The 25887-nt window shown below is 43.9% G+C and overlaps 1 protein-coding gene across 1 annotated transcript; it reads right to left on the bottom strand.

The window, feature by feature from the left end:
- Window positions 1-414: 414 nt before the first annotated feature.
- Window positions 415-16664, bottom strand: LOC124137836 (potassium voltage-gated channel protein egl-36-like). The gene is made up of 3 exons (XM_046504304.2): window positions 16388-16664; window positions 7281-7756; window positions 415-1682 (listed from the first exon to the last, which is right to left on the bottom strand). The coding sequence occupies exons 2-3, from the start codon at window positions 7728-7730 to the stop codon at window positions 852-854; spliced, it is 1281 nt and encodes a 426-aa protein (XP_046360260.2). The 5' UTR covers window positions 7731-7756; window positions 16388-16664; the 3' UTR covers window positions 415-851.
- Between the last annotated feature and the right edge of the window lie 9223 nt (window positions 16665-25887).

Here is a 25887-nt window from a genome sequence, read left to right as displayed (position 1 = left end):
ATTAGTACAAAAAAGAACCAGTGATGTATCCTCAGTGTAAACATATAACATAAGATGTGCATGGTTAAGTGCATATGTGTATCCACTAATGGTATGTTCACAGTAAAAACATATAACACTACTTCTTCAAGAATAAGTGCCATTGCGTAGCCACAATGTATACATTTAGCACTTATTCTGCGAGGATTAATGCACGGATGGAACCAATGGTGTGTTCACAATATACACATTTGGCACCCGCTCTTGAAGAAGTATTTTTTTTTTTTTTTGTTAAACGCCGCACTCAGAAATACACCAGCTGTATGACGGCGGTCTGTAAATAATCGAGTCTGGCCCAGACAATCCAGTGATTGACATCATGAGGATTGATCCACGCAATAGGGATACGATGACACGCATCAACTAAGTCAGCGAGCCTAACCACTCGATCCGGTTAGTCGCCTCTTACGACAAGCATAGTCGCCTTTTACGGCAAGCATTAGTACAAAGACAATGGTATATCCACAAAATAAACATGTAGCATTGACTCTTGAAGAATTAATCACAGACGGAACCAATGATGTTTCCATAGTGTAAACATTTAGAACTGACTCTTGAAAAGTTAGTACCAAAGAAGAATCAATGGTGTAATCCCAACATCAGCTGTTATCACTCTCTCTTGGAGAATCTACGTTCGGTCCGTGCTCCTACTATGAAAGCATGTGGTATTCATTCTTACCAGATAACGGGGAGGTTGGGTAGCCCGAAGGTCCGGGTTTGTTATCCACAGGTATACAATGTGTGAAGCTCATGTATGGTGTTCCCCCGCCCTGATATTGCTCAGAGCGTCGAAAAACCTCACTCACTCACTCTCACCAGATAACAGTAGGTTCTTTTCTTTTCTTGGCCTTGGACCTCCACTGATTAACTACATAGTAATCACTGAAGTGGGTGGCAATAACAGCAACCGGAAGTGTTAGGGCTAAAACACCAAATAATGCACAGACAGACCCAATGGCGTATCCACAGGGCGTTGTAGGGTACATGTCACCATAACCAACCGTTGTCATTGTCACCAGGGCCCACCATATTGCAAGCGGTATAGATTTAAACTTGCCATTTGTTCCTTCACAAAAATACTCGAATGATCCAAAAATTGTTGCTAAAATGAAAAATGAAAGAACGAGAAGGATGAGCTCCCTCTTGCATTCCATCAAGGACAGAAAGATTATACGTAAGTTGGAATTACTCTGCATCAGGCGGAAAATCCTAAAAATTCGGATTGCATAGAGACTCTTAAAGACCAAATAGATATAAAACGCGGTTTTGACATCTTCGAACAGATCCTCATTGCTGGCTTCTTCCAATGTAAACACAGACCAGCCTATGAGAACGGTCAAGATGTCAATCCAGTTGATGATGCTGCAGAAGAACAAACGTAGTATTGGGCAGACCAGCAGATGCACTGTCAACTCTGCAGTAAAGAAGATAAGACATACGAAGTCCAGTATATATATTACTTTGTTATAGTCCGTGAAGAGGAGTAGAAGAACTCTGTTGTCAATGTTTGTTTTCTGGGCGTACACATAAGTCCAGTACTCCTCGGTCCCGTTTTCCGGCATGATTCTAAAACTTGGCTCTGTGTCCAAACAATAGACCATCGACGCCAGGAGTATCATCAGCGCCAGCACGACGTTCCAGATCTGAAACACAACAGCAATGTTTTATGATTAGAGTTAATTATAAATCTAAAACGTCAACGCCAGGGAATAACCAGTCTCGGTTATCCGACGAAACTGATTCCATTAGGCGTACAAGGCAAAATAGTGGTGTAAATTATATGAATGGATCACTGAAAACCGCTTATGACACCGGGTTTCGCGAAAAAGGTAAACACGTCCTGCAAACATGGTCAGAATAGAGTAAGTGGGTGGCTTTGTTTTAACGCCGCTTTGAGTGAGTGAGTGAGTATGGTTTTACGCCGCTTTTCGCAATATTCCAGCAAAATCACGGCGGGGGACACAAGAAATGGGCGTCACACAGTATTTCAGTTGTATCACGGTGTGCCACCTTTAATTAAGCCTGAGGCAATTTAGGTCTTAGACGTTTAGACGGGTAGGGAGAATCGGAAAACCATTATTGCATCGATCTACGCAACTGGGATACGATGACATGCATCAACTAAGTCACCGATCCTTTCCAGCCGTTCTCGCTGGGTGGTCGCCTATTACGATAAGCATGGATTGCTGAAGACCAATTCTAACCCGGATCTTCAAAGAGGGAGACAAGCATGGGTTGTTGAAGACCAATTCTAATGAGGGCTCTTTATTAACTAAGTATCTCTTTTGATTAGTTTTAAGGTTCATATTTCTTCGCAGTCCTAGAGGAAATTGTAAACATCAAAGACAACATAATCAAATGTAACCTAAGATCTGTACTCTGCTATGTGTTTGTGATGTCTGAGTCAAAAGCTAAGAACTATTATGTGAAAATATACTCTTCAAAAAAAGAAACTTGACACTGACTTTCAAAATGTAATATAATGCGATTGTTTCAAAATAGGACACAGAAACCATAATTGAAGATCAATGTACACAATGTTCAAAACATTAATCGTGTCACCTAGACAGACACACGTACACGATACAGTTAATGTCACAGGGGTACAGGAAATGTCAGAATCGGTTGTGCCCACCACGTGCATCAATCACCGCTTGACACCGACGACCCATAGATGCAATCAAGTTGTCAATAACACGCTGTTGGATGTGCTGCCATTCATGCTGAAGTGCATCAAGAAGCGCCGGAAGTGTTTGGGGCGGTGGATTCCTTTTGCGAACGGGTCGATCCAACTCGTCCCACAGATGCTCAATCGGGGACAAATCTGGTGACCGGGCTGGCCAAGGTAATGTCTGGATGTTGTTGTGCTGTAAGAAGTCCTGACAAACACGTGCAATGTGCGGTCGAGCGTTGTCCTGCTGGAACTGTCCGCTATGAACGTTGACGTGAGGAAGAGCGTAAGGCTGTAGGGTCAAGTCTCTGTAACGCACACCTGTCAATGCACCTGCCACATGCACGAGAGGCATCCTACCACCGTGATGAATTCCGGCCCATACCATGACACTCCCGCCGCCAAATGGGACAACCTGCTGCACACAGTTGGGGGCGTAACGTTCACCCCGACGTCTGTAGACACGTGCGCGCCCATCAGCACGTGTGAGTAGGAAACGGGACTCGTCAGTAAACAGTACATTTCTCCACCTTGCACGTGCCCATCTAACCCTCTGTTGGCACCAAAGCAGACGGTCCGCCAGATGACGTGGGGTCAATACATGACGTCGAACAGGTCTTCGTGCAAAAGGTCTAGCCTCCCTCAGTCTGTTGCGTACCGTTTGATCTGATATTCTGCGTACCCCAGTGATCAGTGTGGTTGTAGACGTGGCTGTGGTAGTGCGGTCTCGGAGGTGTCGAAGCCGGATGTATCAATCTTGTGCTTGGGTTGTCACCCTTGGTCTTCCTGACCTTGGTCTGTCGTCAACTCTGTTGGTGTTGTTGTATCGGGTCCACAGTGCGGAGATTGTCTGTCTGGATACGCCAAAGTGCCTGGCCACTTCTTGCTGAGTTGCTCCAGCTTGTAATCTCCCAATGGCGTTGTTCCGTTGAGCTGCATTCAGTCTTGGCATTCTGTCACCGCCTCTACTGCCGTTATAAGGACTGTATGAACAGCCGTTGATGTGGATTTTTATACCCATTCAGCAGGGGGGCCTGCATGCCTAAATGCAGGATCCTGTGCTGAACGTTTTTTACAGGCGGTTGCGTTTGAATGAAGCTGTAAAATTGATCCCCAAACGCTACGTTTATGTGCTTTGCATGTGTTTTCGCGAATTATAGACACATCACCTTTCTGTTTGACTTATTTGGTTCTCATTTAATGTAATTATTTTAGATGTTTGGCAAAAAGTGGTTTTACATCTATGTCAAGTTTCTTTTTTTGAAGAGTATATATAACAAACGCCAGAACATACAATGAATGTTCATACACAATTAAAAAAAATATATCAATGAATAGGCACATAAAGAAAAAAATAATATAAAGGCTGCATAATAAAATAAACACAGCCAGGCCCATCAATAGTCCGGCAACAATTTTATGCAAATTGTGGGAATGGCGGCTGCTACTGGTAGGGCAGGATATGCTTGTCACTTTCCGCGAGCGAACATCTGGTGTCATCACTGATCCATTCACATAACTTTCAGGGGCGGTCGGGTAGCCTAGTGGTTAAAGCGTTCGCTCGTCACGCCGAAGACCCGGGTTCGATTCCCGACATGGGTACAATGTGTGAAGCCCATTTCTGGTGTCCCCCGCCGTGATATTGCTGGAATATTGCTAAAAGCGGCGTAAAACCCTACTCACTGACTGCCTGATATAACTTTCAGTGCTAATTTGGCTTGTGAACCCAATGGAATTTTTTCGTCAGAAAATCAGGACTGATTCTTCTCTGGCGTTCACGTTGTATATTTAGCTAAGAAAGGTATTTATATATGTATTCATCACTGAGGATATGTAAATATCATGTTAGAAGCGTTATTGTTTCCAGTAGTGTGTCTCATCCCATCGGTAATAATATGTGGATTCATGTAAATTCAAGATAGCCTACATTCTGAACTATTTGCCGAAACAGAAGTGTCAAAATAATAAGACAAATGTTTCACAGACCTTGGAGTGAGTGAGTGAGGTTTTACGCCGCTTTTAGCAATATTCCAGCAATATCACGGTGGGGGACACCAGCAACGGGCTTCACATATTGTACCCATGTCGGGAATCGAACCCGGGTCTTCGGCGTGACGAGCTAACGCTTTAACCACTAGGCTACCTGACCGCCCCACAAACCTTGGAACGGGGGTTAGCACATGAAGAAACTCTTAAATCAATATAAAAATATCAAATGAAAAAGCCCAGGCCTTGTACGCTACGGTACCACTTAGAGATTTTGAAGTTTTTTTTGTTTTTTTCTTTTTCTGGAATGACCTAAGCATATATATATATAAAATAAACCCATTAAATTGGCATCAACTGTTATATTAAATAGGATTAAAAAACTATTGCCTTTGATTATAAATGAAGATCGGAAAGGTTTTGTCCATGGCAGCGTTATATAGGAAAAATAACTAGATTTATTTATGATATGATGAACTACACTGAATCTTATCAGCTTCCGGGACTCCTGGTATTAACAGACTTTTATTCAAAACGTGCTTCAATTTTTAATTTCGGTCCAAATATTCAAAAATGGATAAAAACGCAACTCTGCTCAGCGAATCGCGGCGCCTTAGACGACTGGGCCACCCGTGCCCCCAAAATGCCTCTGTGCAGCAATGAATACGCTAAATTGTTTTGCTGGATTTTCTGACAGAAAAAACTAATCTAATGTGGACTTTTGCCGCTATAAACTATGTAGTAGCTGGATTGGTCACAAAACAAAGTTTAAATTATCAGGTATAGATTTTGATATTGAACTCCTTAAAATGGTTAATATGAATTTTACAGATCAACTTAAAACATTCGAACTTTGACAAGAGGAGGCAGAACTGTAGTATTGAAATCTCTTCTCCTACTAAAATTAAATAATCTATTCTCGAGGAATAATCTAAGATGGTTTCAAAATAAATATCTCATAGTACGCCTACAACAAATAGTGTTTTACACACAATTTGATATTAGACTCTCCATTATGCCCAATCTGCAAAGAAGTGAATTGAAACAATCATTCATATGTTTTGTGACAAGTATATGGACATCTTCCCGAGGAAAGGGAGTTAATTGACTAAAAACGTCCAATTTCCACTTGTATGGAGTTAACGCCCTTGCCTCGGTAAGTTGTATGGTATACATGTATGGAAGGAAGTGACCAGTTGGCTTGGAAATATAACGGAAGGAAAGGTGCAATTTACAAAGGAAAATATTATTCTTGGATTTAAAGGAAAACACAACAATCCAGTGAATGTAAATCACAAAACAAATTATTTACAAAGTAGAAATGAATTAATCAGTCATTTTAAACTGATTCAAAGGGAAATACTTGAATACTACGAAACAACTAAAACAATTGCTGATTAAAACCAAGTACAGTTCTTTACTTTCTGATCATCATTCCATACACAATATAAAAATACTAATTTGTCGCAAGTCTGAATTTTATAAATTACCCATTTATCATGATAAACTGACCTGGTCAGAAGAAATAAGTTATATTGAATAGAAAACTCAAATCAAGTATCAAAAAACAAAGACGTACTTCGTATATAGAGAATTACACAATGTATGCAGAAATAGGAAATAGGTAATCTTTAAACATTTTTTTAAAAAGATAACACATATTCGGGGTTCAATACAGTAGCAAACAACAAAAGGAACGTCAAGCGATCGGACGAACGAGGTTCACAGAAACGATGTTGCCTGAACGCTATAATCGTGATTTTTGTCCATTCGGGAAATTCTAAACCATTTATCGCCTCGGCTGGAGCGCCCGAGTAACACTAGTCAACATTGAGCCTGTCTAACATTGTACACCCGTCCTCTGAAATCACCATACATTCTCTCAAACTGACTGACCAAATATACTGAGCCTAAACGTTGGGGATCGTGAATATTTTTTAGTATATTTGTATTTGTTGTAGTGAAGATTGATATTTAATAAATATATCCCCCAAAATACCTATGATCCCCAACTTCCTTTGAACAGTATCTAATAAATCATGCACGTCACTAGCTTAAATGCGGGGGTAACTGCAAACACTGCTCGATCCGTGCAGATCTGGAATAGGTCTTTAGCAACCGATGCTTTTCATGAGTCATGTAAGACGCGACTAATTGGGTCGGGTGGTCAGGCTGGTCAGACTCGCTGACTTGGTTGATGCATGTCATCGTATCCCAATTGCGTGGATCGGTGCTCATGATATCAATTACTGTATTGTCTGGTCCAACCCGCTGTCATATAGCTGGAATATTGCTGAGTGCGGCGTTAGACAACAAACAAACACACACTTCTCATCTATCATTGTCCCCGAAGCGATGCCCAGGATCCAATGCATGTTGTAGGAAGGTCTGTTTGGTGCGGGGGTCAGGCTCGGTAACTTGGTTGATTGGTGTAATCGTACCTCAACTACGTGGGACCATGCTCATAACATCAACCACTGGTTTCCAGACATAATTATTTACCTGCAGCAGTCATATTGCTAAATTATTGCAGAATGCGGAGTTAAACAACAAACAAACAAAAACATTCACAATTAAGATTTACCTTTGCTGTCAGGGAAGAATTTGGCTGTTCCATGCACTTCCATACACGCAAGCGCAAAGACTGACAACACCTTAAAGAGGTGTTTTCCATCATGACCTTCTTGCTGCCTTCATTCAAAGAATCCAGTATTTCCTTGTCCTGGTCCACCTGGTGGAGAGTCCGCCAACAACAGGGGGCGATAACTGTTTCAGGGATCTTCCAAAAACTGAGCTCATTTCTGACAGCATTCCCACACAAGGCTTGAGTAACATGAAGTTCTTTTGTCCTGTACAAGTTGAGAATGCAAGCAAACACAGATGGATCCCGGTCGAAATAATACTCATTTTCTGATTCGTCAAAATTATCACATGACTTATTCAGTTCAGCCAATCGTGTTCTTGGATACTTATTTAATGTGTCTCTGGTAGTGACAAAATGAGTCCCTCCAACACAGATCCTAACTTTCTCCATTGCTGTCACATCGGCTGGTGAGATGCCTATTGAAAGAAAAGAAATTAAATAAACTGTCACCGTTCTTAGAGTTTGTCAAAGCCAATGTCGGGGGCGTATTTTCGATAATGTATAGAGGTTCGTATACACTGCCAGGCAAAAGCAATCTCATTAAAATCAGATCTTAGTCTTCGCTACCGCTAAACAAAGATCTGAGGACATCCCATTACGGGTTACGTCAGAATGACCTTTCGCGAAATTTGACCGACCAATGAAATGACTGACAAGAAATCGACATTGGCCAATCAGAGGGCAGCTTTCTCAAGCTCTACGACACTAGTTTCAAATTGGCGACTACTCTTCGAAACATATTTTGACAAATACTCGATTAAAAAATTTAAAACTGATAAGAAGAACATTCTGGTATGGCTTATAGATGGCCTAGATTGTATGGATATAATCATAAAACCCGTAACTGTCGTTCGGAATACCCCGTGATAATATATATTGTGGTTGCATGATTAGAAAACACATTACGACTGTCACTTTCATGATCTGGTAAGCGACGCTCTGATTGGTTGGATGAAAGGTCGTTCTAACGTGACCCGTAATGGGATGTCCTCAGATCTTTGTTTAGCGAAAGCGCGAACTAAGATCTGATTTTAATGAGATTGGGGCAAAAGAAAATATTGATTCATGTTTGATGGTGGCTTATATTCAAGAAACAAATAAATGGTTATTCGATGGAGGTGTATTAAATACGGGTGTCATGGTTGTGTTTTGGACCTTAACTTTGCAGTGTTTCGGCGACTGTCTCCAGTCCAGTAACGTTTTGATGACGTTTGTCACTTTTTGGTGCAATCCAATTAACGAGTGTATACTCTCTTTTCCGGACAATTAAGTTAATGTGGCGGAACTTGGTGGATGGAACGTTCGCTCGTCACGCTAAGGCCCGGCGTTCCGTTCCCATCATGGGTTCAATGCGTGAAGTCCATTTCTGGAGTCACCCGCTGTAATATTATTCAATATTTCTAAACCACATAAACCACACTCACAAACTCATGTGACAGTGATGATTCATAAGGCACCGTTGATAAACCGTCACGACGAAATCACGCCATTGGTGCAGTTGATTCTGAACCAAGAATTCTAACACATAAAACCGACGCAACTGGAGGTCATTATCAGAATATGCAAAATTATGAATTATGTATCAACCATAACATGGTTTAAGTCGGAGAAATCACTCGACACTGTTGATTCCAGAATTTGAATGGATTGAGTGGTAATCGTGACTTCTCCATACCATTATTTTCATAACAAAGCATCCTCCTCAAGGCAAGGGAGGTAACTGACTATAAAAGTCCGGTTTTCACTGTACTGTTTAATAGTCAGTGAACACCCTTGTCTCGGGAAGAGTGAACTCCCTTGCCTCGGGAAACGTGAAATGGCCTCAGACCACAATTAATTTCCTTCTTTGCTATCTACAGTGACATGACAGCCCACCATAATTATTATCGGTCGTAGGCCGTTCTCCTGTTGCATGCTGACCAACCTGCCACTTGTCACTTAATACACAAAGTTTCGGCCTGTATTGACCAGCCCCCTTTCGCGGTAACCACTGTCAACAGTGCTCACCGGAAGTTTCGAGCCGAAACACACAGAGCGGCCTTCAACTTGCGGCCTTGGCAACATACTACAATGTCTAATCTTTCATTTAAGCTATCACAAGTCACTCCTAAAAATTGGCACAGGCTGAACAGCCCATTTGAACAGGGCACTATATTCTCCTATTTTCCTTCCGGTTCATGGTAAAACTTAGGGGGGATAACTGTGGGCTGAGGCCAACTCCCTTGCCCCGAGAAGAGTGAACTCCCTTGCCTCGTGAAGAGTGAACTCCCTTGCCTCGGGAAGAGTGAACTCCCTTGCCTCGGGAAGTGTGAGCTCCCTTGCCTCGAGAAACGTATATTCATTTCAAAGGGAATGCAATATTGATCCATTTCGGCATTGAACTGTCGTTCCTGTTATACTATGCATCCAGTCGTGCATTAACAACAGTGTCTCTGTCAGCATTTACATTATCTCTAGGGTCCTGCGTACTGATGGTATCGTCCCACCATCCCTGCAAAACATGTGCCCATGTCGGTACCTTGCAGAACAGGACGTGTGATGTATTGATGCATAATAGCTTCAGCTATCAGCTTGATGGAATTACATAGAATGGCTTTGTGAAAGGTGTGTTTCATGTGTTATGTATGGATATCCGCAGGCATGGCGGTAGCAGTAGTATAAGTAAGGTAGAAATCAAGAGAATATTTTGCCTACTTCCAGAATCTACGTATTCCCGTGATTTCTCCGAATTCAACCATGTTTGATATAAGTGCGTGAGTGAGTGGGGTTTAACGCCGCTTTTAACATTATTCCAGTTATATCACTGCGTGTCAGCTTAATGTGGGAGGAAAGCCCGAAGTGATGCAGGTCTCAGACGTTTACCACTTCGGTGAAACCCACGAGCACGGGTATGGTGCTGACAAACCTAGAAACATAATTGGGGCGAACCGGGATTCGAACCCACTATCATAGGTTTCAAGCGTGCCCTAGGGCGCCTTAGACGACAGGGCCACACGTGCCCCCTTGATATAAGAAAATATACAACGACTATGATAGCATCTTTGGGTTTATTGTAATGAAGATCTAATCAACCAATAGTATTCTTTCTATTTGTATCCGGGGGCACGGGTGGCCAAGTCGCGCTAACGCGCTGCGATTCGCTATGCAGAGTTGTGTGCATGTATGTATGTATGTATGTATGTATGTATGTATGTATGTATGTATGTATGTATGTATGTGTGTATGTATGTATGTAGATATACGGTTTTTCAATTAGACGAGAGGTCGGTCACCTGACCGCGAAATTGACGTTTATATGTGTATGAACGACACGATGTGACGTTCATACGATTCTCACGAGACCGTGTTCTTGTAATGACGTCAACACTGACGGACTACTTTCTTAGGGAAACTCCTGGGAATTCTGTCTGATCATTTAGACCCTTAAATCTTGAACTCGGCGTTTTGGTATACATTGAGAAACGTCAGTGAGTTTAAATGCACGATCGTTCACGAACATCCTCGCTACGACCCATCCTAGTGAACAAAAGGAAGAAATGCCAATCGAAACTATCGTAGTATCGACTCGATCCGTATCTAGGCTGACAGTGACAGTCTACAGCAATCTATGAGTTTCCCCTAATGTCTATTTGACACATCTTTAATCGCCTTTCAATGATCGGCCAATTAATCAATGATGACTAAAACATACAACCGTCACAGGTACATTAACAAGTTCCGAAATCTCTCCCGTCACGTTTATCATGTCGGCCATTTTGACGTCTTGTACTTGATGTAAAATGTATTACGACGCGCTGTCATTGTGACTGACGTACTAAAGTAGACCTTTCTCATCTAATAGTGATATTATTGTATACATGTGTTGCGTAAAATGTTTCTGAAGAGCAAGTTGTGCATACAGACGCTCACGTCACCTCTCTTTTTGAGGAACTATTTTAGTCCGCGATATAGCTAGTTGTTGTATGGCTGTCAGTGTAAATACGTACTAAATGACATTGTGTTTAGATCGTGGCCTACATCCTGTGAGGTAAAAATTGTGATACAAAATATAAGAATTGACATTCATTGCGTGAGTTCATTGGAGAATGGACCTTCATGGGGTGAGAGCCTAACTGTATGAACGTCGGAGCTCCCATAATCTCTATATTTGAAGTTAACACGATATACGGTTTTCCATTCGAAGAGAGACCGGTCACATGACCCCGAAACTAAGGTTCATAAGCCTATGAACGACATTATTTGACGTTCATACGTTTTTCACGAGACTGTATTCTTGAAATGACGTCAACACCGACGGACTACTTCCACATTCTTTGGGAAACCCCTGGAAATTCCCAAGCACGAATGCATACAAAAACGTTTTTTTCTGATCCTTAAGACCCTTTTATCTTGACCTTAGCGTTTTATCATACATTGAGAAAAGTTAGACAGTTTAACTGTACGATCGTTCACGAATGTCCTCGCTACGACCCAACCCAGTGACAAAACGTAAATAGTGCACATCCACTAGGCTATATAATTTACCTATAACTTTACAGTGGCATCAGGTTTACCAATTTAAATGCACGTTCAGAATGTAATGTGTTGGTAAAGGAAGTACAAGTACTGTAATCTCATTTAGTAGTCTCTATGACGCGAGAGCGAGTCCGTACTGTCTACTGATTAAACAGTATGTACCTCTGTCGCTATGGCAACTCACGGTAACATTTATTGTAAGTGGTTTCCCATTAAGCACTTAGCGATAAGTCGCAATACCATTCCCACAGATTGAGCGTGACACCTGGCCTGGGTTCAATGTACCTGTGATTGACAGTGACTGTGAGGACTGACTGCGGCGTTGCAGTCGACAAACTCCGAACATGAGCCAAGTAGGAAGTCACAGACCCTGGGAGTTAGGAGTGGGCGATTTGATGTAATTGAAGATAAAATATTGAACAGGAACCCCTACGTTTGATTGGCGTTTGGTACAATTTAAAGGAAGGGTGTTAACCTTTTCGTAATGTGATACAAATATAAGCAAGTTGATACAGTTATGCGTGTAGTGTCAATGCGTAATTCACTGAACATTTAATTGACAATGAAGGGAAGGAGAGATGTAATTTAAAAAAATGATCGGTGTTTGTGTCCGACAAGCTGCGAGACCATGCTTATTCGACGCCAGGTGACTATTGAACATGCGTGTTAAGCGACTGGTAGCGTTGGTGGTGGTTGTGCGGGTAGGGTGGTCTCAGGACAGCACACACACCCCACAAAGCCCCACACACCCCATCCCCAGCCTACCCCTCGCCCCCCAAAATTAGAAAAATTAAAATTAAAAAAGCAACCCCTCCGAGTCCCTGAATATTGTTTAACTTTATATATTTGTCACATGCTCCCACCGCTCCCACACTCACACACACTCACACACACTCACACACACTCAGACTCACACACACACACACACACACACACACACACTCACACACACACTCACACACACACTCACACTCACACACACTCACACACACTCAGACTCACACACACTCACACACACATACTCACACCCTCACACACACACACACTCACATACATACTCACACACTCACACACTCACACAAATACATACTCACACACACTCACACACACACTCACACACACACTCACACACATACTCACACACACTCACACACATACTCACAGACACTCACACACATACTCACACACTCACACACACACTCACACACTCACACACACACACACACACTCACATACTCACACGCTCTCTCACAAACTCACACACACACTCACACACACACACACACTCACACACATACTCACACCCTCACACACACACTCACACACTCACTCACTCACACACACACATACTCACATACTCACACACTCTCTCACAAACTCACACACACACTCACACACACTCACACACACACTCACACACACTCACACACACACTCACTCACACACACACACACACACACACTCACATACTCACACGCTCTCTCACAAACTCACACACACACACACACACACTCACACACATACTCACACCCTCACACACACACTCACACACTCATTCACACACACACACACACACACTCACATACTCACACACTCTCTCACAAACTCACACACACACTCACACACACTCACACACACACTCACACACACTCACACACTCAGGGTGGACATGAACAGTGTAACGAATGCGGGACTACGTGGGTAGGTGTGTGCCACACCCAGTGCGTGTTCACGACACATCAACTCCCGCAAATCTCTACTTATTGACGTTACATTGCCGTGAAGCTAATGCCAAGTATCACTTCGCGTGTGTGTGAAAACATCTGTAAACATTTGCTGGCATCCATTTTAATGTGTTTTTTAAAGTATTTGATAGAAAAATAAATCCGATTCTGTTACATGGTGCTGAGGTATTAGGTATGACAACATTACATATGCATGAACGTGACTTCTGGGAGTTAAAACCAACCCTCCAAATGCAACGGTTTATGGTGTAACCGATATAGTCCCTCTATTGTCAAATGCACAGGTAAAAATGATGAAATATTTGTTACGATTATTACAATAGCCTTACTATAGATATCCAAAATAGTGTTATGATATGAAGGTGATGTGCATACGAGAGTCGCGGAAATGTAAACTGGGTATCGTCTATAAAGAAACCTTTAAAGCCAAAACGTTGAATATCCATTATTCCCCCAAAGACTGAAGGATACGTATATTCAAAAATGGTACGAGACACTTCTACTATCACCAATATCTGATACCATGTAAGTATCAAGTCCCAGTTTAAAACGGAAGCGTATCTTTTGAAAACACTTCTTACATTTAGAAAATCCTTACACCAATAAGATGTTCTTCTCATAGGCTTCAGAATGAACAAGGAAGATACAAAAATATACCAAAAGGATTGACAGAATGTAAACTTTGCCACACACACAGATCTAAAAGTGAATATGAGTTCTTCTTATATGTCCAGAATTAGAACATTTGCGTAGAGAACACTTGCGCCCTTATAGGTACAGAAAACCAGATATTTATAAATTTTTCGAATTGCTGTCTACTGAAAATATTATGTTGTAAAATGTCGTACAGCACATACATTTCATGCAATGAATTATAGAAATACCCTGTTAAAGGATTAACTTAACTATATAAAATGTACACCACTATCCATACAAGTCATATATTCCTGTGCAAAAATGCCATCCTTCGGGCGAGCCGGAATTCTATTAGTTTGGGTTCAAATCCTAGATCCGCCTACTCTTTAACTATGGTTTGTCAGCACCAGACCCCATCTTCCCGAGGCGAGGGAGATATTCAGTCCACTTGGACTTCTATAGTCAGTTAATTCCCTTGCCTCGAGAAGATGCATCGTACCCTTGCTTGTGGGTTTCACTAAAGTGGTAAACGCCTAAGACATGCCTATCTTAAGGCTTTTCGTCCATATTGTGCTGACACGCCGTGATTATGACAGGAATAATGTTCAAATACGCGTTTGTGGGCCCCACTATAAGATATCCATAATTGTATTACAGTTTTATTTTATACTTTTGAATTTCCAAGTGAAATAAACTGAGTTACAGATCTACCAAAGGGTCACAGGTAGCCGGGCATAGCAGTGCCTCTGCTTCCAATTCCAAACGGTTCGCCCCGATTATGTTTCTAGGTTTGTCAGCAACATACCCGTGCTCGTGGGTTTCATCAAAGTGGTAAACGCCTGAGACCTGCATCCCTTCGGTCATTCCTCCCACATCAAGCTGACACGCCATGGTATAAATGGAATACAAAGCGGCGTGTAATTCCACTCATTCACTCGATGATTCTAACCTTGGGGTATTCAGCACCAAACCCGAGCTAATATTTTCTAATATTAGTAGATGCGACATGTCAACATCAAACGCGTGCTGGAAAATCCACATTAAGATCCCGGGGAAGTGTTAGTAAAAATAATGCGCATATTCATGATGCGCCATATTACCCAGATTGTCAGAAGAGTTGTATTCCTGGTAGCAAACCCGGGTACACACCCACAACATGCTCAGAGCGCTACATTGTTACCCCGTCTAATGGGTCAGTGTACACGAAATTTAAATTCTCAGCTCACTGGGGAGTATACAACCCAAGCCGCCTTTGGGACTAAAAGTTTGTAGTCACATTACCATCACATTCTACCGGGTACCCACTCACTGCTGGCGACAGAGGCATATTTCGAACAAGGTCCCTTGCCTAAGGAGACACCCCATGTGCTTCAGTTTCGGGGAGGACCGACTAGAGCTTCTAGGCTGTCGGTCCTGCCCGACACCTTAGAGGTGAGATGAAATTGGGTTTAACGTCGCGTCCAAGATTATTGCGACGTGCATGCACGTATATGTGTGTGTGTGTGTGTGGCTGCTTGTACTAGTCCGGACTGATGCCGATTTAGTGCTAGGCCACTGAGGTACCATGCCGCAGTTTAACATGAATACCACAGACACAGTATACTGACTCCGAGCCGATCAGTCCTTGTTTTAGCCCCTTAATGCCGAGCGCCAGACAGGGTAACAACAAGTACCATCTTTTAACGTCTTTTGGTATGACGCGGCTGGGGATCGAAACCCCGGACCTTCCGCTCTCCGGGCGGACGCTCTACCATTAGACCACGGAGGCGGTCCCGACACCTTAGAAGCTCCCAGAGGTCAAGCTGCCGAACGCGGTTCCTTATCCTTAACTACATTCCGCGACCAATCCCCAACTCCAACCCAACACCAATATTTTAGCCATCATTTTAGAGCTCGATTTTGACGTGTGAATAGTTGCCAAACAGAAATTGGTTTCTTACAACTGCCTAGAGATCACATGATTTTTATTTACGAATATTAAAAAATGGCGTCGGCATTTTAGACAAATGAAGAGGAAACATGCAACAACAATATTTATATTTGTCGTGTGAAAACACAAGTTGGCAAAGGTTTCGGAGTTTACCGCCAACCTGTGTTTGCAAACTTGTGAATCCGCCTTTAAAGTATCCTACATAAAATGGGCATACTTACGTATCACTTCGTGTCGAAAGGACCATGTACAGAATGGCTCTCTCAAACGGAGTGAGAGCGTAGGTGTTCTAAACGCAATATTTCATCACGTGGTTCTCCTTGTCCCATGGCAAACCTGCCGTCGGTGAAGTTGCAGAATAGGGTTGAAGCCGCCGTCAACGAATGTGCAGCCACTGAAGTACCGTCCCTAGCGCCTACATCACAGTGCCTCCGTTAACAAGCATGGCTGGGATTTATAGCCAATCGATCCTGTCGCGTTCAGGGAATAAATGGTGTTATGTTTCGCCAGACATTTTCATCAAATAAATGTTCGTATGTTGTCATAAAAAAGGTCAAAACAGAGAAATTGACATTTGTCACACAAATTCAAATTCCATTAATAAATGTAATATCTATTTTATGTGTTTGGTGTGTTCCAAGTCTCGTTGTTAATACTGGGCACATTAAATTCCTATCAGTGTGTGATAATCACGGCTTTTTCACGGTGCAGTGAAAACAGATGGCGGAATAAAATGTTTGCTTATCCGGAATCATCGTTGATCAAAGGGTTGCTGCGTCTGAGTGTCCCAAACACTGCAATAAATTCTCCCCGTCATAATGATCGTCCGCCAAAAAAATACGTACATTGATTGACAGGCGTAACATTGAGAACAGGGGTTCTTGAATTCTCCATAGCCTTTATTTATAACAAAAGCATTATGATCTCATTTCTATCACCTCGTGACAGCTGACGGTGAATACTACATGGGACATCGCGTGGGAATAGTGACGCTGTGATCAGACAAGACCAGTGTGTATTGCAGTGGATTACTCTCTAACAGAGGGCTATGGTGCACGGCTTCCTGTACCTTGTCTCCTTGAGACCATGTATTTCGAACCAGGCGTCTTGACCTATCTGCAACCAGGGTGTCGTGTTGTCCTATAGACATCCATGATGGTTCGTTGCCCTGTCTACAAGGGTATCTAGTAAGTTGCCCTATCTGTGCCAAGTGTATCCAGTTGTCTGTCTCGACCCAGCATATCGTGTTGCCCTATCCGGGCCCAAAGGTATCCTGTTCACCTTTCTGCGTCCGCGGTATCTGGTTGCCCTATGTGGGTCCAATGTGTCTTGTTGCCCTCTCTGGGCCCAGAGTATTTTGTTCCCCTCTCTGTGTCCAGGATATCTAGTTGCCCTCTCTGTGTCAAGGGTGTATGATTGTTCTATCTGGGCCCAAGGTATCTAGTTGCCCTCTCTGTGTCAAGGGTCTCCGATTATTCTATCTGGGCCCAGGCTGTCCGATTGTTCTATCTGGGCCCAGGGTATCTAGTTGACCTCTCTGTGTCCAGGGTGTCTAATTACCCTATCTGGGCCCAGGATATCTAGTTGCCCTCTCTGTGTCCAGGCTGTCTGATTGTTCTATCTGGGCCCAAGGTGTCATGTTGCCCTCTCTGTGTCAAGGGTCTCCGATTATTCTATCTGGGCCCAGGGTGTTTAATTACCCTCTCTGTGTCCAGGGTATCTAGTTGCCCTCTCTGTGTCCAGGGTGTCTGATTGTTCTATCTGGGCCCAAGGTGTCATGTTGCCCTCTCTGTGTTCAGGGTGTCTAATTACCCTATCTGGACCCAGGGTATCTAGTTGACCTCTCTGTGTCCAGGGTGTCTAATTACCCTATCTGGGCCCAGGGTATTTAGTTGCCCTCTCTGTGTCCAGGGTGTCTGATTGTTCTATCTGGGCCCAAGGTGTCATGTTGCCCTCTCTGTGTCTAGTGTATCTAATTACCCTATCCGGGCCCAGGGTATCTAGTTGCCCTATCTGTGTCCAGTGTGTCTAATTACCCTATCTGGGCCCAGGGTATCTAGTTGACCTCTCTGTGTCCAGGGTGTCTAATTACCCTATCTGGGCCCAGGGTGTCTTGTTGCCCTATCTGGGCCCAGAGTATTTTGTTCCCCTCTCTGGGCCCAGGATATCTAGTTGCCCTCTCTGTGTTCAGGGTGTCTGATTGTTCTATACGGGCCCAGGGTATCAAGTTGCCCTCTCTGTGTCCAGGGTATCTAGTTGCCCTATGTGAGCCCAAGGTGTCTTGTTGCCCTATCTGGGCCCAGAGTATTTTGTTCCCCTCTCTGGGCCCAGGATATCTAGTTGCCCTCTCTGTGTCAAGGGTCTCCGATTATTATATCTGGGCCCAGGGTGTTTAATTACCCTATCTGGGCCCAGGGTATCAAGTTGCCCTCTCTGTTTCCAGGGTGTCTGATTGTTCTATCTCGGCCAAGGGTATCTAGTTGCCCTCTCTGTGTCAAGGGTGTCTGATTGTTCTATCAGGGCCCAGGGTATCTAGTTGCCCTCTCTGTGTCCGGGGTATCTAGTTGCCCTCTCTGTGTCCAGGCTGTCTGATTGTTCTATCTGGGCCCAAGGTGTCTTGTTGCCCTATCTGGGCCCAGAGTATTTTGTTCCCCTCTCTGGGCCCAGGATATCTAGTTGCCCTCTCTGTGTCAAGGGTCTCCGATTATTCTATCTGGGCCCAGGGTGTTTAATTACCCTATCTGGGCCCAGGGTATCAAGTTGCCCTCTCTGTGTCAAGGGTGTCTGATTGTTCTATCTGGGCCCAGGGCATCTAGTTGCCCTCTCTGTGTCCAGGGTGTTTAATTGCCCTATCTGGGCCCAAGGTATCTAGTTGCCCTCTCTGTGTCAAGGGTCTCCGATTATTATATCTGGGCCCAGGGTGTTTAATTACCCTATCTGGGCCCAGGGTATCAAGTTGCCCTCTCTGTGTCAAGGGTGTCTGATTGTTCTATCTGGGCCCAGGGCATCTAGTTGCCCTCTCTGTGTCCAGGGTGTCTCATTACCCTATCTGGGCCCAGGGTATCTAGTTGCCCTCTCTGTGTCAAGGGTCTCCGATTATTATATCTGGGCCCAGGGTGTTTAATTACCCTATCTGGGCCCAGGGTATCAAGTTGCCCTCTCTGTGTCAAGGGTGTCTGATTGTTCTATCTGGGCCCAGGGCATCTAGTTGCCCTCTCTGTGTCCAGGGTGTCTCATTACCCTATCTGGGCCCAGGGTATCTAGTTGACCTCTCTGTGTCCAGGGTGTCTAATTGCCCTATCAGGGCCCAGGTTATCTAGTTGCCCTCTCTGTGTCCAGGGTGTCTTATTGCTCTATCTGGGCCCAAGGTGTCTTGTTGCCCTATCTGGGCCCAGAGTATTTTGTTCCCCTCTCTGGGCCCAGGATATCTAGTTGCCATCTCTGTGTCCAGGGTGTCTGATTGTTCTATCTGGGCCCAGGGTATCTATTTGCCCTCTCTGTGTCAAGGGTCTCTGATTATTCTATCAAGGCCGAGGGTGTTTAATTGCCCTATCTGGGCCCAGGGTATCTAGTTGCCACCTCTGTGTCCAGGGTCTCTCTTTGTTCTGTCTGGGCCCAGGGTATCTAGTTGCCCTATCTGTGTCCAGGGTGTCTGATTGTTCTATCTGGGCCCAAGGTACATGTGTATCTAGTTGCCCTCTCTGTGTCAAGGGTCACTGATTGTTCTATCTGGACCCAGGGTATCTAAGTGTCCTATCTTGGCCCAGGATGTCTGATTGATCTATCTGGGCCCAGGGAATCCAAGTGCCCTATCTGGGACCAGGGTATCTAAGTGCCCTATCTGGACCCAGGGTATCTAAGTGCCCTATCTGGACCCAGGGTATCTAAGTGCCCTATCTTGACCCAGGGTATCTAAGTGCCCTATCTGAAGCCAGGGTATCTTAGTGCCCTATCTGGACCCAGGGTATCTGTAAGTGCCCTATCTGAACCCAGGGTATCTAAGTGCCCTATCTGGACCAGGGGTATCTAAGTGCCCTATCTGCACCCAGGGTATCTAAGTGCCCTATCTGGACCCAGGGTATCCAGTTCCCCGGGCTGGACCCAGAGTATCTAAGTGCCCTATCTGGACCCAGGGTATCTAAGTGCCCTATCTGGACACAGGGTATCTAAGTGCCCTATCTGGACCCAGGGTATCTAAGTGCCCTATCTGGACCTAGGGTATCTAAGTGCCCGGGCTGGGCCCAGGGTATCCAGTTGCCCGGGCTGGGCTCGGGCCGCCATACAACACTTTGTTGGACAATGGCCAACTTGGTCTTGACATTCCCCGGAATAAGTATTGTACTGGTGGAATGGCGCGGGAAATGTGCTAATGTGTTGTTATCATTTCAAGTTCCTTCCTGGAAGGAGGTTAATGGATTTGTCACCAGCCTGTGCCTGGTACGGCAGCATGGTAAACATCCCCGGGGGCTGTCTGTTGTAAACTAGGTGCCGGCTCAACACCTGCTCTCAATTTTTAATGTCGGTCGCGGTATTCGTGAGTGACAATGGATTGTTTTTTGTACAGGCACAAGTTATAGATAAAACCATTTGAGGGAAAGGTGTGGCATTAAATTAAACAGGAAAGTATTGATCTCCTCTATCGTCATGCAGATACTATTATTACTCAACTATAGATTACAGTGTTATAAACACGACCAAATACACTACATAGGGTTTTTGGTTGGTTCGCACTCAGCTATATTCCAGCTATATGACGACGGTCTGTAAATAATCGAGTCTGGACAAAACAATTCAGTGATTGACATCATGAGCATACGATGACATGCATCAACCAAGTCAGCGAGTTTGACCACCCGATTCCGTTAGTCGCTTCTTGTGACAAGTATGGGTTGCTGAAGACCTATTCTACCCCGGAACTTCACGCTAAGATTTTCCATGTAAAAAAAACTTGTCATCGGTTTTAGATGCATCAGTGATAGTGACAGAAATGATGTCCGATGAATTTCCTTATTTTGTCTTGAGCCATAATGGTCACGTGAACAATTGACTTGCCTTTGCATGTGTTTGTGAGGGGTGGAACCGATGGAGCAGGAAATGCTCACCTTTTCGCGTAGACATGGTGTCATAACTGTTTGATAGTAATTCACAAACACCTGCCGATGATATGGTTGGAATCTTTCAATGAAATATGCTTTTAGCAGAGATTTCATACGATTATGGAAATTATTTTTGTCGCTTTTTTGGCTTTTAATTTAATACTTGTCATGTGTCATCAACACCTTGAGATACAAAATTACTTTAATAATATTTACCCGGTCTCTTTTCTTGACATTTTTAACATATGATCGATATAGATCCGTTCTTTATCATCATATTATCACAACAGCTGTGTTGAACATTATCAATAGTGTTTACCCTTGGCGTAAATTGCAATAGTTGCTAGCAGTTATCTTTGGACACAAAATCCATCAGTATGAGTTATAAGTATCGATTGTTTCGATTTCATTTGTTACAAAAGTTAAGGACAACATTCTTTCATTTTACAGGGGGGGCACGGGTGGCCAAGATGTCTAAGGCGCCGCGACTCGCTGTGCAGAGTTGCGACCCTTGGGCACGCCAGAAACCTATGATTGTGGGTTCGATTCCCGGTTCGCCCCGATTATGTTTCTAGGTTTGTCAGCACCATACCCGTGCTTATGGGTTTCACCGAAGTGGTTAACGTCTGAGACCTGCATCACTTCGGGCTTTCCTCCCACATTAAGCTGACACGCCGTGATATGACTGGAATACTGTTAAAAACGGCGTTAAACCCAACTCACTCACTCTTACATTTTACTTTAGTTGTTCTTGTCAGTCATGTCCCGGGTCTTCGGCGTGACGAGCGAACGCTTTAACCACTAGACTACCCCACCGCCCCTCCAGGGAAATGGAGATGACTAATTTAAACATTGCATCCAACGTTTTATTGAAGGACTCGGAACACACGGAACACACCAACACTTCAGATTATATTTTCCTATAATGTTTCTGAAAATGAGACCCATTAACCTTAATAGTGTTGGTGGTTAATAAAAAACAGGAAAAGATTTTGATGTATTTCGGCTCACAAAATTAGTACATGTAGTTTTTGAACATTGAAAATCCCGTGGTTGATGCTGGGGTGAGGGTTAGGGTGAGGGTGAGGGTGAGGGTGAGGTTTAAGGTGAGGGTGAAGGTGAGAGTTAGGGTGAGGCAGAGGGTGAGGGTGAAGGTGAGGGTTAGGGTGAGGGTGAGGGTGAGGGTGAGGGTTAGGGTGAGAGTGAGAGTTAGGGTGAGGGTGAAGGTGAGGGTGAGGGTGAGGGTGAGCTCGAGGGTGAGGGTGAGGTGAAGGTGAGGGTTAGGATGAGGATGAAGGTGAGGGTGAGGGTTAGGATGAGGGTGAAGGTGAGGGTGAGGGTGAGGGTGAGGGTGAGGGTGAGGGTTCTAAACTTAGTTTTCCAGTTTGCATCTTGTGTAATTCTGTTCAAAAGGACGTCGAACCAACACACATCCTTGACACATCCCACCAATTCACAGTGAAAAACAGGTTTATCAATAAATCCACTTAGTCCGGAGTGACCTTGGGAGTCCCGCATTATTACATTACCCGCATTATTACATTACCCGCATTATCTAAGTCAGTGTGTCATTACAGCCGCATGTTGTCGACGCCAATAGCTGATCATGTGACACGACAGGCCACTCAGATCGGATGGGTAATAACAGTAATTTAACATTGATCGCCAAGCGCGGTCTTGATAAACAGCTGACATGCGACTACAAAATGAATATTTAACAAAATAATATGTCTGAATCGTTTCGCAAAACTGTTTTGACATACGAACATTTTTGCAAATGGGAAACGTGCGTTTAATCACGTCGTCTGTTTGACGATGTCGTATTGATTGGCCAAGATTGGTTTGTTTAACGGTGCTTTGAACAGTATTGTAAACGTGTAGGATTACCGAGGGAGAAGATGATCGCAGAGGAATGTCACGCTGGTGCTGCCACGACAAAGGGTTCATCATCAGAGCAAATCTGGGATTCAAACTCAGATAAGAGACGTAAGAGTCACGTGTGTCATCGATGTACGTGATGGAAACGCATTAACTACAACCAGCGTGAACATCCGGGTTAGAATTGATGCCCAGCAACCCATGCTGGTCGTAAGAGGCGACTAACGGGATCGGATGGTCAGGCTTGCTGACTTGTCAAGGGTGTATGATTGTTCTATCTGGGACCAAGGTATCTAGTTGCCTTCTCTGTGTCAAGGGTCTTTGATTGCCCTATCTGGGTCCAGTGTATCTAGTTGCCATCTCTGTGTCCAAGGTGTCTGATTGTTCTATCTGGGCCCAGGGTATCTAGTTGACCTCTCTGTGTCCAACGTGTCTGATTGTTCTATCTGGGCCCAGGGTATCTAGTTGACCTCTCTGTGTCCAAGGTGTCTGATTGTTCTATCTGGGCCCAGGGTATCTAGTTGACCTCTCTGTGTCCAGGGTGTTTAATTACCCTATCTGGGCCCAGGGTATCTAGTTGCCCTCTCTGTGTCCAGGGTGTCTGATTGTTCTATCTGGCCCAGGGTATCTATGTCCCCTATCTGGGCCCAGGGTATCTATGTACCCTATCTGGGCCCAGGGTATCTATGTACCCTATCTGGGCCCAGGGTATCTAAGTGCCCTATCTGGGCCCAGGGTATCTATGTCCCCTATCTGGGCCCAGGGTATCTAAGTGCCCTATCTGGGCCCAGGGTATCTAAGTGCCCTATCTGGGCCCAGGGTATCTATGTCCCCTATCTGGGCCCAGGGTATCTAAGTGCCCTATCTGGGCCCAGGGTATCTAAGTGCCCTATCTGGGCCCAGGGTATCTAAGTGCCCTATCTGGGCCCAGGGTATCTATGTCCCCTATCTGGGCCCAGGGTATCTAAGTGCCCTATCTGGGCCCAGGGTATCTAAGTGCCCTACCTGGGCCCAGGGTATCTATGTACCCTATCTGGGCCCAGGGTATCTAAGTGCCCTATCTGGGCCCAGGGTATCTAAGTGCCCTAACTTTACCCACAGTGTCCAGTTGCCCGGGCTGGACCCAGGGTATCCAGTTGCCCGAGCTGGACCCAGGGTATCCAGTTGCCCTGGCTGGGGTCGGGCCGCCATGCAACACTTTGTTGGACAATGGCCAACTTGGTCTTTACATTCCCCGGAATAAGAATTGTACTGGTGGAATGGCGCGGGAAATGTGCTAATGTGTTGTTATCATTTCAAGTTCCTTCCTGGAAGGAGGTTAATGGATTTGTCACCAGCCTGTGCCTGGTACGTCAGCATGGTAAACACCCCGTGGGCTGTCTTGTGGTAAACTAGGTGCCGGTGTCCCGGTATGAACTCTCCCCCGTACAAATTCTCCCCCCGGAGATTTTATACCGGTACAGATTCTCCCCCGGAGAATCTGTTCTGAAATAAAATCTCCCCCGAGAGGATATATTTCGCGCCCCCCACAGTATAAAGTCTCCCCTCTGATTATTCGGTTTGTTGCAATGTCTTTAAGTACTATATTCTTTAAATAATTATCTTTAATGTAAGGAGGGTTACTTTAAAAAATAGATTATGAAATATGGTCATAATGAATTGATATTTCAGCATATTTTATTTGGTAACTGTACCTTTCATCCTAAAATAATTATAAGACATAATCATACCAAACAAATTTGAATGAAATGACTTAATGTGACAAATACATATACGGTTACTGTCGTAACTGAAATTCAGAAATCTTATTAATCCTCGCAAACATCGGTTTTAACACTAACTCCGTAAAAACTGTCAACATATCCACGCGCGCCTCCAGCTCAGGCTGTCCGTTATACTCTGATTTAAGATCTAAAATATATTCCTTAATACAGGTTACGATTTAAAAATGGTATTAGTGTAGGTGAGGTGAGGTGAAATTGGGTTTAACGTCGCGTCCAAGATTATTGCACTTATATAGCGACGTGCATGCACGCGTGTGCGTGTGTGTGGCTGCTTGTACTAGTCCGGACTGATGCCGATTTATAGTGATAGCTCACTGAGATACCATGCCGCAGTTTACTGTATACTGACTCCGAGCCGACCAGTCTTGCTTTAAACATACAACATCATAACTATCTAATTCAGCACTGATTAAATCTACTTTGTCTTTAAGACAGCGTACGTTTAGATGTATAAACTTTAAATCTGGACTATGCAAAGGTCCTGGATTCGGATGGATATCACCGCATCAAAAGAGAAAAAGTAAAACTAAGAATGATAATCGGAAATTATATAAGCAAAGTAATCCAAAATATAGAGAAATGTGTATCATCTTCCCGAAATGATTAGCATGTAGAATAGATTCAAAAAGACCCACCGCCAGCCTGTATTGAACAACATCAACCGGCATCGTCAAAGCAAAGTGCACATGTAATTGTTACAATCGGGCTGGCGGAGAATCTTAATGAAAAACACCTTGTTAAAAAGACACACCGAAACTGATTTGCATAACTGATGACCTTAACATATTGCAAAATATCAAAACAGTAAAGATGATACAGTATAACCTCATACTCAATCACCAGCTGTCAATATACAAAACAGAATAATACATCAAGATGACAGTTTCCATGTAAAGATTAAGTATTTCTAAGCAAATTAAAGATACATATATCTAGATATTGTGCATATCTTTAAGTTGCTTA

Source organism: Haliotis rufescens, unplaced genomic scaffold (genome assembly GCF_023055435.1).
Source record: "Haliotis rufescens isolate VD_foot unplaced genomic scaffold, xgHalRufe1.0.p SCAF_57, whole genome shotgun sequence".
NCBI lineage: Eukaryota > Metazoa > Mollusca > Gastropoda > Lepetellida > Haliotidae > Haliotis > Haliotis rufescens.
Note: the sequence above shows the minus strand (reverse complement) of the source record. Positions and strands in the feature narration are given on the sequence as shown.